The sequence below is a fragment of the Anopheles cruzii genome, chromosome 2, assembly GCF_943734635.1.
Source record: "Anopheles cruzii chromosome 2, idAnoCruzAS_RS32_06, whole genome shotgun sequence".
Taxonomy (NCBI): Eukaryota; Metazoa; Arthropoda; class Insecta; order Diptera; family Culicidae; genus Anopheles; species Anopheles cruzii.
In genome coordinates this window covers 57,665,095-57,679,395 of record NC_069144.1, presented here as the reverse complement: position 1 = coordinate 57,679,395, position 14,301 = coordinate 57,665,095, and the positions used below count along the sequence as shown (strand labels likewise).

The following is a 14,301-nucleotide window of genomic DNA, read 5'->3' as shown; positions in this document are numbered from 1 at the left end:
TTAGGTACCCAATTTTTTTGCATCATTTTTTTGTTTGTTTGTTTGCATCATTTCGCTTCCTCGCCCGATCTGCCGATCGCTGCCTAATAATAATATCTCCCGTTCCGCAGCACCCAGCTCCACGCATGCTGCCGGGTGGTGGCTTACCGACTCTACGGTTCACGGTTCGAACACGGTTTGTTTGTTGCTTCGTTTGCGACCATCCTTTGCGGGGTGTGTGTCACACTACTCCCGCGGTGTGATGTTTAAAAAGGGGTGCGCGTGACACAGGTTTCATCAACATACTTTACAGCTCCTATACCTATAAGTTTACTCGCGCCTTCTTCTTCTTGTTTGTTGCTTTAGAGTTTAGAGTGTTACGAGAAACCAGATTGTTTGCTTCTTTTGGTTTGTTTTTGACATCTATTTCCTATTTCGAGCGCGCGCGCGCTCATTCTCTCTTGCAACGCGTGCGAAGCTGCCGGAAGTGGCGGCCAACAAGTGGTGTGGAAAGAATGATCATCGAGGATCGATCGAGCAACGGGAAGTGGTACCATCTAACACGGCTCACACTCAACCCGATCGGACGATCGGACTCCGGGTGGGGTAAAACAAACGGGGACACACTCGCGATTAGAGGGGGAGAGACAATACTATATCCTGTGGGGCTCTATACAGAGGTCTGTGTCTCTAGACGGCGCTAGGTGCCGTTAAGTCAAACTTAGCCCTTCCCTATCTTCGGCGAACCGGTGCACCGGCCTTCCCGGTTAGCTCCAACTACGTACAGCCTAAGTCTACCGCCTATGTATCACTGTGGCAAATTATGATTTTCAATCTAATAATATTTCCACGGTTTTCGCTCCTTCTCCACTCGCTCACCTATACACCGATCGCTGATTGGAATGTGTTAAGGATGCTGCTGGTTTGCTAATATGTTTCCTTGCTCTCCCTTTCTCGCTCCCTCTCTCTCTTTTTCGCATCGGTGATGGTGATCGTGTGGGGTGATCACACTAACGCTATCTACACTTATTAACAACACATCGCTCCTGCTTACCAGACACACATGCGTTCTCAACTACCCACAACCTTCACTTCACTTCACGTCGCACGCTCTCTCTCACTCCCTCTCTATTACTTATAATCTGTCACAGCATTTGGTTTAACAATTTACTTCTCACGTGTGTGTGTGTGTATGTGTTACTATTGGGGGTTTGTTTCCGGTTTGCTTGGTACCCACCCGGCTCCGGTTCCGTTATGCGAAGAAATCGTTGAGCGGTGAGCCGTTGGTTGTTTCCCTTCCAAATGTGTGTCGATCGCTAGTCTCCGTTGAGCGAAAGGATCATTAAAACAGTGGTAAATTGCGCGCTAAATCATATACGCATACACACACACGCTAGCCGATCACAGCGTCTAAGGATGTGTCTGGCGTAAGTAATCAACATCACAAGCTAACATATCCCTCGCTCTGAGGATCATCAAAAATCTACAAAATGAAGCTAGAGTGTAACCTCTCTCTTTCTCGCTCTCTCTCTGCGTGTATCTTTCTCTTTCTCTCACTCGCTCTCTCTCTCTCTCCCTCTCTGCTGTTACTTTTGTACTTTGAAAAGGCATTTCTTTCGTTTTGTATGCTGTGCACTAGTGTGTGTATGTGTGTGTGTGTGCACTTGCGAGTCCTTTGCAAGGACCATCGTTTACACACTTCCAACGCCACCCAATCACACCCAACACAGCCACACACACCACACACTATCACGGTTTGTTCACACTCGCTCTCACGCTAGCCCCAGGACCCACCCGGAGGATGATCCCGGAGTGGCTAATGGAGTAAAAAAGGTGACGTCAAAAAATATATTTAGTTCTCTACTGTCCCCCCATACGCGCCCCACACTGTGTGTGTGTTTGTGTTACGTTTGCTCTATTTTATAGCCTCGGCAACGTCTGCACTTCATCTGCACGTCATCCGATGCTCTACGGTTACTGTGATGCTGTGTGTAGTGTATTCTCATGGGTGATTTCTAAAGCTTTTAGGTTATATAACACACACATGCTGGTTTGCCGCCCTCGGTTCAACAATTATAACATCTAACATTTACTGTCCCTCTTTTTGTTTGCACTTTTGCACTGCAACAGTGCACACTACCGTGGCGCATTTGATGCTTCTACTAATTTGTTTGTGTTTTAGTTTTGAGATGTAAATTTGTGATTTATTCGGAACACATTTTATACTCGTTTCGGTTCATTTGTAAGGTTGTAAAGTTTTAATGTTTTGTTTCAGCGCCTCCCTTAAGTTTGCGCCTCTCTGTCTCACACACAATTAGAAGGGAAAGGTACTGGTCCAGGTACACGGCGCGTTCAAGAGACGGAAATAGAACAGGTGATAGAGGAGAAAAGGTGAAGCTGAGCGACAGGAGAAAAGTAGAAAATACGGCGAGAACAGAACTACAGAGAACTACAGAAAGAAAAGGGTGTTTGAAAAAGGTAACAGAACAGAACATATTCAAAAAGAGGTGTAAAATGTAGAGAAACGGAGTAGAAAAGAGAGAAAGAGCAAGAAACAGAACAGCAAGTGGACCGAACCGAAGAGTTTGCCCGAAAAGAAACGAACGTAAAATTAAGAGAGTATTAAAACGAAACAACGAAATTCGTATATTGTAAGAAGGTGAAAAGTGAAAACGATTACAAACAGCGCCAAGTAGCAGTAAATGGAAACAGGACAGGACAGATTACGGACCGAGATCCGTGAAGTACCGTACAGAACAAAGTGGAATGTTTAGTCCCGCGAGAGAGCAAGAGGGTCCCAAGCTAAAAGAGTTTGCGCGCCTTCACTTCGATCTCGGATCGCGCCTCGGATCATTCTTTCCTCCCTTTGGGGTTTCTCGTCTGCCCTCGCGATTCGGAACTCTCGGACACCACACACAACACACTACCGCGCTTTGAATAGTTCCATTCCGACCGGTTCCCGTCGAAAAAACCGTTTCGTTTGTTGTATACTGCTATCCTGGCGGGGGGCACGCGGCCACCCCGGTATGTGAGGGCTATTTGTGTGGTGCAGAGTGGGGATTTATTGATAACATTTAGCGGGAGTGTGGTTTCTATTTTGATTCGTTCTCAACAATGCATGTTGCTGATCGGTTGATAGGTTAATATATTGTTACTCTAGCGCGGCTTTATGCCGTCCGGCACCAGTAAGAGGGCTGTTTGCCGGTGCTCAGGGCCCGGTCCGGTGTACGAAGTGGGTAATATCAACAGGTTATGGTTAACGTTTTTTGTTTTGTTTGTTTCACTTGTCTGTAATAGAGATGTGTGGAGTGTTTTAAACACGCATTTGTTTAACAGTTAAAGATGGTTCTCGCCCTAGGTGTAAACGGTAAACGGCAACGGTCGTGGACGTTAATTAAACTCCTACCACCGCCCTATGTGTGTGTGTGTGTGTTTGTCTTCCCATTCTGTGTCTCCTTTCGGCCCAGCCCTTTGAAACCGTTCAGTATCGGGCAAAGAGAGTGTCGATTAAAACGCTTTCCGGCCCCACTCAAAAGAACCGCCCAACAACCGAAAGCGGGTGCACCGTGCGGATAAAAGGTGATGTCGCAAACGAAACCAAACGAGTCGCTAACACAAGAGATACGGCGCATCGAATCGCGGTCCGGTCAAACCGGAGACCGCGAATCATGAATTTTGCTTTAACATTTAGTGAACACTTAGTTTTAGATCCTTTGTTTCCGGTTCCGGCCCTTCTATCACTACTGCGCGTGCGCGCCACATCGCTTCACCCACCGCCTAAAGATCACTCTCTTAACAACCACCGGTCCGGTGGTCCGTGCTTGCACGGACTGGACTCCTGTCTAGCCAGATTGGTCGCCATCGGTGGTAGAATCATAAAACAAACTCTCTGCCGGACAGTAACACTGTTCTTCGCGGCGATTAAGCGTTAATTTGTGGGTTCACCCCGCTCGTTAGCTTACGTGGTAGATCTGTACACATTAAATCGTTCCTTTTCGAACTCATTTTAAACGTAAAAAAGTGGTAATATTTACTGATTCTCATTGTGATGCTCCACTGTGCGGGTTCCCCGGCGCACCGAGGGCACTCCCTGCCACACTGGCCGGGAGAGTTTTGCGACCGCACACACTACTCCTGACTGACGGCGCGCACTGATTGATTGTTGTGTGTTGTGTGTGTTGTGGGGTGATGATTGTAATTTAGCGTCCGCATGGCGCAAACGTTCAATGGCGGCGCTGCCGGCTGCCACGTGCCACCGCGGACCCGGAGGAAGGTCGTGTAAATGGTATGCGCGTGAGTGTGTGTGTCCTTTCGGGTGAGTGCCACCCCCTATTCGCGGCGGTTCGCTTGGTAAACACAATAAATAGAATAAAATTCTCTGTAATTCCTCTGAGATGCAATGGTAACGACGTGTTTTGTTTTAGTATTTTCCCCTTCTGTAAGCGACGACGACGCACACTTCCACTCAGTGACGGGGTCCCGTTGCCAGCGGTGAGTCCACACCACAGACACAGACAGAGACCCTGATGCTGCGCGCAACAACCTCCCTAACCAACCCTAGCCACCCCCGGGGCGTTTAATGTACAAAATTTGTTTATCACCTAAGCTGCCACACTTCGCGCGTTCGAAGGTGTGTCCTCGCTCTCTCGCTCTCTCGCTCTCTCTCTCTCTCGCTCTCTCTGGCTTCGGGCGGTCTTAACGGAATCGGAACGGTTCTTACTTTGTTAAAGTAAACGGGAGAGAAACGGCAGAGCCGAGCCAGCTTAAACTTAATCCGAAATCCGGCCACTTTGGGGCGGTGGTCCCAAACGAAGAAAGAAAAATAGTGTAAGAAAATCGACCCCGACCCGGCGGTTCTTAAATAGCCAGCCACAATTTGGTGCCCCCGCCTGCGTTTTCTTCATGCTGTATGTAAATCAACGGAACTAGAGGGTGTGTGTAACCCGCCCCAGCGAAAAAAACGTAGAAATACTAAAAACCAGCCCGCGAAAGCTTTGCTTTCGACTCCGCGTTTCGAGGTGGACGGTCCGGCTCCTCTACTCCTCCATCATCATCATCATCATCGTCGTCGTCGCCGTCGTCATCAGCTGCACGTCCTCGAGGGCGGCGGTGTTCCGGTGTTCCGACGGCACCCCACGATCGGCCGGATCGTGATGATGGGGCGGCGGCGGCGGTACGATCGGCCAGCTTCATTTTCGCTTCGCGTGAAGCATCTCCATCAGCAGCGTCTGCGAGGGGGCGCTGCCGGCGCAGTGCTTGATGTACAGGTGCTCCTCGCCCCGGGCCGCCATTCCGTGTATCTCCGGAATAATACTGAGCAACTTGCTGAACTTGTCCTGGAAATGCGAAAAGCGAACAGGGATTAATCGATTGGATCGGGGGGTGCGTTGCGTCATCGCGTACACTTACAGGCACCGAGGGGTAGCAGGTGAGGGTGTAGTCCAGCAGAGCCGCTTGCACGTTTTCGTAGCCTTCGACGACCGTCTTCCGGTTGGTGATCCCCCGGACGTCTGTGGACGGGGATTAGGAATCAGCATCACGAATGCGCGATTGACCAGCACCTTCCACAGCACTTACCAGGGTTCAGGAGCAGCAAAAACTTCATGCAGATGTAGTCCCCGACGTCGAACTTGAGCTCCTGCAGCTTGTTCTGCAGCTCGTTGAAGTGCTCCGCCAGGCTCGGTACGCCCAGCAGCCCTAAACCTAAGAGATCAAACTTCTGCCCGTTGTGCAGGGTGGTTTCGTCCGGCAGCCCGTTGTGCAGGCGCTGGTGTATGTGGTCGAGCACCAGCATATCCGACCAGCTGTTCTGCAGCAGCTTCATCTGATCGTCCACCTAGCAGCGAGAGCGCCCCAAACCGAAGAGGAAATGGTTAATTACTGTTCGGCCACAAATGGATTTGTAAGCCGACGACGCGGATGTCCTTCGGAGCCGTGCCGTCCGCTTGGCCAATGCGAAAGTTTCTCCACGAAGCGCCCCGAAGTGAACGAGAAAGTGTGTGGCGAAGACGAAGAGGCTCGGTTGGGCCCCGAACCGAACAAGTCCGAAAGACGCAAAAAAAAATGTAATAATAAAACGCCGCAATACGCGAGCAACAATCACTTGACCATGGCCCAGATTTTCACTCGACTCGGCTCGGCGAAGTGCAGTTTTGATGGTTGATTTCGGTCGACTGCGCGCGTTGCTTCATCGACTGCATGGCTCCGCCGCGGCACCAGGACCACCAGGCGGCGGCCGTTTTGGGCTTGCTTCGCGTTGTAACTCGCACTTCAAACTTTGATTCATGCTACGTTCAATTGCGCACCGGCTCTTTGAGGCTTCGCTTTGGAGGGAGCGCGGATTTATGCTTCTCCCCACGCAGATCGCGCCGAAGCTCCAAAAATAACTCCCAACGCGAGTGCGAACAATGAATCGGAGCAAATTATGTGTCACGTCACGGCGTCACCGCAGCTATTTCGGGCCGGCAAAGGGCCCGCCATTTCATCATTACTCATCTTCAGTTGCGTCGGAGTAGGCGTGGAGCGTAGTTTGAAGTACTTTTAACCGATGAACCGTACTGTACTGTTACCAAGAATCTCGCGTTCTTGGAAGAGTCAAAACATCGACCAAACCCTTCGAACCCCAAACGAAGCGATTCGAATGAAACGAAGTTAGTTAGAATAGTTTATGTCCACAAAACAAAAGATCCACCCTGCCAGAAATGGATGCTTGAGGAACCATTTTAAACCGCAAAACAACAGGTTTCGACCTTGCCATAAATTATAGAAATATGACTCATATCTTTGCACCATTCAAAAACTTTTAATAAATTATTTTTTTCAAGTCTACGGGTCTACGGATACAGAAAGATTTTGCTGCAATCCAAAGCCAACCCCAAAACCGAGCTCCAAGCTGCATTCACTCCAGCGCCAGCGTGTGCAAGTGCGGCGCAGGATTCAATAGCCCGAACGCGAACTGGGGCGGGCACGGTGTGATGTAAATATTGAAAGTAGCCCCATTTTCATTACCCTCAACAGCCGCGCCGCCACCGATGTACCCCGCGAGAGGTCCCTTCCAGGGACCTCTCCTGCCCTGTTCGTCGAGGAGAGTGAAGCGATTTACTAAAAGCCATCCTCAGCACGAGGAGCCCAGAAGGGCTCCGGTGGCGAGCGGGCCTGACCTATTGACCCACTTTGGGTGGGAGAATTTATTTTCAGTTCCACACACACACACACACACACACACACACACACACAGGGGTGCGCTCGCGGGGATTGCGGATTACATCGGAAGATGTACACCTCTCTCTCTCTGTGTCCTCTCTGGTAATCCTTTCGACTCGTCCCGGCCCTCCGGAGCGTGTGTTTACTCGCTGACACACACACACACAAAGGGTGTCCTTTTCTTGGGCGCGTTGATGGGACGAGCCAGATTCCAATAGCGGAAGTAGCCTTCTTCCTGTTGCGTCCCCGCCGCTGGAGGCGAACTAGAACAAGCGCCGCTTTACACTCGCTCCCGGCTTTCAATCTGTCTTCTGTCCCGCAGGATACCCGAGGCCCCGAAAAGACCGAAAGTAGCGCACTAGGCCCCCCCACGTTCTGTTTGCGTGCGAATAAGTGTACCGCTTTTCATTTACATGCCTCTATTCAGCGGGGACCCGTGAAAGGACCTCAAAACGCAGCAGCGGCAGCAGAAAGTAGGCCCACAGCACAGGCCCCCGGGTGGAAAGTGGGCCAGGTGGAGTGGGCTGCTCCGTGCGCGGCCGTGTCCCAGCGATAACAGGACACCCGACCGTGTGTCTCCTCAACAGTGGACTCAGCTCAAAAGTGGAGCGCATGGAAAATTGTTCGTTCGGATATGAAATCCTTTCAATGCGTATGTTGCGCGGACCAGGTGAGCGATCCTTTTAGACGATGACCCACTTGCCCAGTTGGACCCCCGGTCCACTGGCACACTGGCTTCATTATTGAGCAGGAGTTGACCACAAAATAGGTTAAACTTGCGGTAACAAAAGAACATGTCCCGTTTCTGTTTACACGGCCCAAAACACGGCCGTTTTCGTCAGTGTCCGTGGTAAACATCACTCCGATTCCGAGAGCCGCGGTTGGCAGCACCGCCACGACCGGATGATTCATCTCTCTGGGTCTGGGTCCGGGCAGAGAGGGATTCCCGTTCACTCGGTAAACAACAACAACACGAAGCCGGAACAGACGATGCCGAACGATGCCGACTCGCGTTTAGGGTGGCCACCTCATATGAGAGGTGGTCCCACGCGTACACGTAAACAAGGAAATCCTTTTCCACTTTTTCGGCCAATAAGGGAACGAAAATAGCTTCCCGGCGGGCGGACTGGTGTGACCTTCAGGTGTTTTGGGGTGGCGGACGCTTCGCCCTAAATGTTGGTGACCCCCGAAAATGGTAATCTGATTGTAGTCTGCGTGGATTCCGGTGACTCCGATAAAATTCGGAGACCCGAAGAAACGGGGACCTATTTTCGGACTCGGACTGCACCGTTACGGCTCTCCAGATGGGACCGAACCCGACTGGAACATAAATCACCAAAAACTGTGCGATTTGATTTATGTGTTCCGCGAGATCCGCCATTTTTCGGCGGCGGGGATCGTCGTGAGTCTTCAATTAGTGGCACTTTGTTGGCCCGGTGGTGGTGGCGGTGGCGGTTGCAACACCCATCATCGAAGAGGAGCACATCGCCAGCGGTTGCAACGGCGTGAAGTTGTTGCGCGCCGTGCATGGCGCAAACACTGCGAAACGTGCGCCAACCTTGACACGCATTTTCACCACGCTGGCCCACGACTGGCAGGCAACAAAGCGAAGACGCTTCGAGAGCCCGAACCGACCGATCTTATGGCGGGAGGGGCGGGCGAAACGCGATCACTTAAGAAAGCCGCCGATGGGGCAAAGAAAAAATGGAAATGGCAGAGACATCGGCACATGTGTGTCGGTGGCGGCGGGTGCGTTGAAAGATGCGCCGCCGCCCGGTCGCTCTTGACGGCCTGGGTCTGGGAATTTTCGCCCACCGTTCTCGGCCCCGACACGAACAAACTGACAAACATTCCGCTTTCGGGGCCCGAACGCGGTGTGCGCTTGTCCACCGTTGAATTATTAATCAAACATAAATTAGAGCCATTGCCATTCTGTCGTGAAACGCACGCACGCACGCACGGGGAGACCTGTCGACGGGCGGGCTAAGACACGAGACCGTACCGATCGGCTTTTCGGCAATCGTTTGCCGAGTTCCAGCTCGATTCACGCGGCACAAAGTTGGTGAATTTATTCTACAAACCCCCAAAAAGACACCTAAAAGGACTGGGTATCTTCTTCAAATACGGAGACCACGGGGCAGTCGGTGGAGAACGTCCGATCAGGTTAGTCACCGGACGTTCAAGAAAAGTTAAATCAGGGTCCACGACGAATCCTGAATATCTTTATTTTATTGCCTTCCTAAAACTTCAAATCTATTGTTGTTCCTACAAAATGTAGCTTCAGGAAACAATAGACTAACGACCAACAATCACGCGCAAACGGTCGTCTCCAGTTTCAAAGGCCAAACGGCCTCAACGGGGCGAACGGCGATGGCAGGACAGGATCAATTGACACCACTCACTCTGTTGGCCCCGAACCCCTGACCAAAAGGCTCCCCCTTTACTCCTTTACGCTGCACTTCAGCGCAGCGCAGTGCACGAATCCAGGCCAAGCGCAAATAAAGGCCAAACGGGGCTCTGCGTGGAACCGGAACCGTTTCGGGCCCAGCGGGTGAAGTAGTGTATTTAGCCGAGTATACCGAGCGCCGCGCCTCGACGTAGCGGCCCCTTTCGAATTCCGCATCCACAGCAAAGAACGGATCGGATCGGATCGAGAACCGAGAACCGTCGGCTACCAACAGAGCCCCAACGTCGGGGTTGGTGGTGTCTTCTAAAACGCGGCACCGAAATTAGGTTAAATACCTTCAATCGATGCAATTACATAATGTGGAACGACGACCACTCACTGGTGGTGGGTTTTATTTAGTGTTCGAACCGCCTCTATACACACTCGCTCACCCACACTATCTCGCACCGTGCCGCCACCGCACCGGTAATCCGGCCTGGTGCAGTTTTCTGCATTGCCTCAGAGTGCAGCCAGCGCACACGTGTGTCTGTGTGTGCCACAAGGGGGGCCCGCACTAATGCTGGGAAGTTATGCTTTGCACGTACTACGTTGCGGAAGTTGTTTTTACCCGTTTCTTGCCTTTTTTCCATCCGGTCCTGGGTCCGCCCGAATGGCAACGGTGCACCACGCCACGTTGTGTGCATTGTGCGTTAGGAAACGGCCGTAAGATTTGCAACGTTCTACGCGAATGAAGAACTTTGTTATGCACAGCCCCGGCACACACAGACACACTCCCCAGGCCTCCTCCCCACGGAGGAGTACAATGCAAATCGTGTAGATTTTAATGGCCCACCAAAGAACATTGCACGGTGGCGGTGGCGACGGTGATCCATTTGAGGGGCTTGATTGAAGCCCGTTTTTTGCCCACCAAGTCAAGCACGGCGCGGCGCGGCGTGCATGGACGCAATTTGCGAAGCATTTCCCACCGAAAAACGGTCCACAGGCCACCGTGGCTCTACCTTGTGCTGTGCTGTGGTTGTTGTTGCATTTTTATGACGAAACATGGCGCGCGGCCCGCGATTATGCTGTCTTTCCGATCTCCCCGGTACCCGATTTTCCGCCGGTGGCGCCTTCGGAAGCACCAATCACCTCGTGGCGCGAGCTCGCGCACGCTAAGTGCCGATTTATCGTCGTAATAATTCGGGTCGGTCGATCGTGACTGAGGTGCGAATAAACGGTGCACCTTCCTTTTATTCAGCTGTCCATTGCAAAATGAAACATCGCATTTCGATCATTCATTCGCACTTTGATGTTATTTTACTTTTTATGTAACTTTCGAGACTTTTGAGTGTAAAAAAGCCATTCTAATTTCAATCTCTAGCTTTAAACACCGCCACAAATGTACGCAGCCCAATCAGCGGTAGGCTGCGTACTTGTGGATCGCTTCTTTCAAAATGCATCAAAACAGGCGGTTGATTGAAGGCATGACTACGAGCGACGGCAATCTCATTGTTTTGTCTTATGACACTTTGTTCAAAGTTCCCTCTCTTTCCCTCTCTCTGTCACTTTGTTCCCTAAATTTCCTGCGCTCCATTTTGTTTGCTTATTGCACGCGCAAAACAAGGGCCGCACCGAAACAATGTCTGCGACAAGTGTCCAGCCGAAACCGTAATAAACGAGCACTTGTGTGTGTGTGTTTGGTAACTCCAAAGACACACAATCGTTCTTCGCGAACAGGAGAAGAAAACAAACAACGGCAACAAAGTACCACAGAGGCACATAAACGCCGCAGGTTGACCGAATGGCGTTTCTCACGAGCTGCTCACGAGGGAGGGCTCATTCAATTTATACGGGGGGCGCGCGGGCGGTACGGCCGACGGCGACATTTAGTGTCATTTGAAAATTCATTTTCCATTCCCCCCACGACCCCCAACACCAGCACCCGCCGGTTGACTCGCCATGAATGGCACGCGTAAGTGGCCAATGCGTGCGTGCGTGCGCGTTGGAGCAGGATGGGGAGCTTGCTAATTTGTTCTCCGTCTTCTTCTGCCGCTTGTGCCAAGCCCGCCATCTCCCTCCAACGCGCGCGCCGTCTCATTTTTAATGCGCGTTCGGCTCAAGCTAACAAGTAGGTCAGCGGTTGAAATTGAGAGTGTGACTTTGTGTGACTTTTTCGCCACCGGACCCAGCGGACCGGTGGAGAAGGAAAAGGGCATATGAGATATGAAGCACACGGATTCGTGTTACTCCACGGACCGCAAGAAGAAAGTAAGAAGAGCTCTACCAGCGCCACTATTAGTTTCGGTTCCCGTGCACACCTACCTTCAAGTCCTTGAAGAATATCGTGTTCCGCGCCCAATCGACCTGGGAGAACAGATTTTGGTCTAATACTTTGCACATCAGCTCGAACAGGTCGACCTCGCACTGATTGTAGGACTGGCTCTGGAGCAGCGAGAACAGCGACGTCTGCCACTCGCGATCGTCGATCGACTGGACGAACTCGCGGATCATCGGCGATACCCTGGAGATGGCGAATGTTGCGGTGGGAAGAAAATTTTGTTTGTTGTAGAACGGAGGGTTCGAATTGCGGTTCCCCGAGGGGGGGTTACGGGCGTGGGAAATGGGTCGTGATCCGAGCCCGGCTCGGAAGTAGGAAGCCGTGGGTCGGTCGGGTCGGGACGGAGGATTGTCGGGGGATATGTGTCGGAAGCATGAAAGCGAGGAGATGGAGAGAAGAATAGAAACAGAAAGTATTACTCAATGCCGCTCGTTCGGTGCCCGTTAGCATTAAGGATGAAGTGGACACGCTCGGACACGTGTGCCCGGTGGTGATGGGTGATGTTCGGTTGATGGATGGATGCATGATAATGGCTTACAGCAATTTGGATACCAGGACGATACCCGGGCCCGAGTCGGCCGGGGGATCGTCCACAAAACGTGTTTGTCCGAAACACAGTGTTGTCGTGTGCCGTGGCAGAAAACACTAGTACACTATATCTTACCGCCGGGCCGGGCCTTATCGATTACCTTTGCCTTACTGGTGGGAAAGCTTTGTTTAGTAAAAGGGCAATACAAGAAAGGCAACAAAAAGGAACCACGAAGCTGGACGAAGAATCAATCGTTAAGAATTGAACGAAAAGGAGAACCGAGAAAAAAGATACCGAAAAGAAGGCACAAAGCCCCACGGACAACTCCACGGAGACCACCTGAAATGGGCGACGGAACCGGGAACCGGGATCCCGGTGTCCACGAGTACTGTCCGCAGCACGACACGGTGGGCGAGGGTTAGAGCAAATTAGAGCACGAAAGGTGGTGGGTGTGGGATGCGGTCGAATCGAAAACGGAGGGACACTAGCCTTAGGGTGTCGGCCGGGTTGCCGGAGTCGGCCGTGCTGGTGGGATTCGAGTCGAAGCTGAACGCCTTCGGGCTGAGCGAGTGGGGCGAGGCGGTCGTCGAGTTGGCGCTCATCCAGAGCTTCGAGTCGGACAGCGGATTCTGGATGCTGGTCGAGCTGGAACCGCCGGTACCGGTGCCGGTCCCGGACCCATTGCTTCCACCGCCGCCGCCTCCACCGCCACCGCCACCACCGCCGCCACCGCCATTGCCGCCGACGCCACTGCTGCTGAGCGATATCGTCGTCTGCGGGTTCACCTGACCGAGCGCGATCGCGATCGGGCTGGGCGAGCTGTCGGGCGACGACGTCAACGAGGAGACCTGTCGAGGAGGACACATTAAAGGGGGGTTCTTCTTAAGATCGCTTCCAACCAACGGCACTTACCTGTGGAATTTGAATTTCCTGCTTGATGTGCATGCTCGAGTACGGCTGGTGATAGTCGAGACCCTGGAGCTGCGGCGAACCGCCGTCCGAGCCGAGCGTTCCGATGCCGACACCGCCACCGATCGATCCTCGGAGGGCCTGCAGGGCCAGCTGCCGCTGGCGCATTATCTGGAGCTTCCGCGCCCGGTCCCGCTTGTACATCGGACCGAACTTGTTCCGTCCTCCGCGCATCCGGTCAGCTCGTACGGCTATGTAGAGGGAATATGGCAGAGCAAGCAAGTTAGTGTGGTTGTTAAAGAACTCTGAAGAAGCGTTTGGAGGAGTTTGGTGAATGATGCGCTGCTGATGACAGGAGCTCCTTTTCTCTCCGATTCTCTAATACCTTCTTCGTCTTGTTTCTCTCAGGCAGGACAGAAAAGGGAGCGCGCCCAACTGTTGCCCTCTTGAATTGGGTTAAACCGGTTTGAGAGTAGCGGTTCTGCTGGAATCAAAACGCACAAAAACAAGCGGAACATCCTAACGGCTTCAGGCCGCAGGCGGGCAACTTCAACGTCCCGACACTCGATCCTTTGCGCGATTTTACTTTCATCCCGGGAAGTCATAGAAGTCCACCACCAGCAGACGGCACCAGGAGCGACGTCGATCTCCGAAAAAAAGCTCATCTTAATTTTGGGGAGCCCTAGGTTTTTGGTGAGCAACGCCAAAGCGTAGCGGACCCACTCCGTTAGGGTCCGTTACGATCCTGCGGTGCAGCCACGATCGCTATCGCACCTTCCAGGAACGACCAACTTAGGACCGGCTTTGGGGCCAGACTAGCGCTCCTACGGTGTAGATTTTTTTCACCATTCGCATTCGCTTCGTAAAAGATCTTCCCAAAAGATCGTTCGTGATCGCTAAGCTTTCGGCTCTCGGCAGCCGCTGGCGCGCAAAGGGACAATTATATGTTTGCGCTTC

General features: G+C 52.2%; 1 protein-coding gene across 1 annotated transcript in view; it reads right to left on the bottom strand.

Annotated features, from left to right (window-relative positions):
* Positions 1-5,155: 5,155 nt before the first annotated feature.
* Positions 5,156-14,301, bottom strand: part of LOC128267073 (nuclear hormone receptor FTZ-F1-like) — a 70,595-nt gene continuing 61,449 nt past the window's right edge. Inside the window, exons 4-9 of the mRNA XM_053003864.1 lie at positions 13,348-13,595; positions 12,925-13,283; positions 11,891-12,089; positions 5,557-5,815; positions 5,389-5,489; positions 5,156-5,315 (exon numbers count right to left, since the gene is read on the bottom strand). Coding sequence (XP_052859824.1) covers positions 5,169-5,315; positions 5,389-5,489; positions 5,557-5,815; positions 11,891-12,089; positions 12,925-13,283; positions 13,348-13,595 — 1,313 coding nt within the window. The 3' untranslated portion in view covers positions 5,156-5,168. The remainder of the gene's footprint in view (positions 5,316-5,388; positions 5,490-5,556; positions 5,816-11,890; positions 12,090-12,924; positions 13,284-13,347; positions 13,596-14,301) is intronic.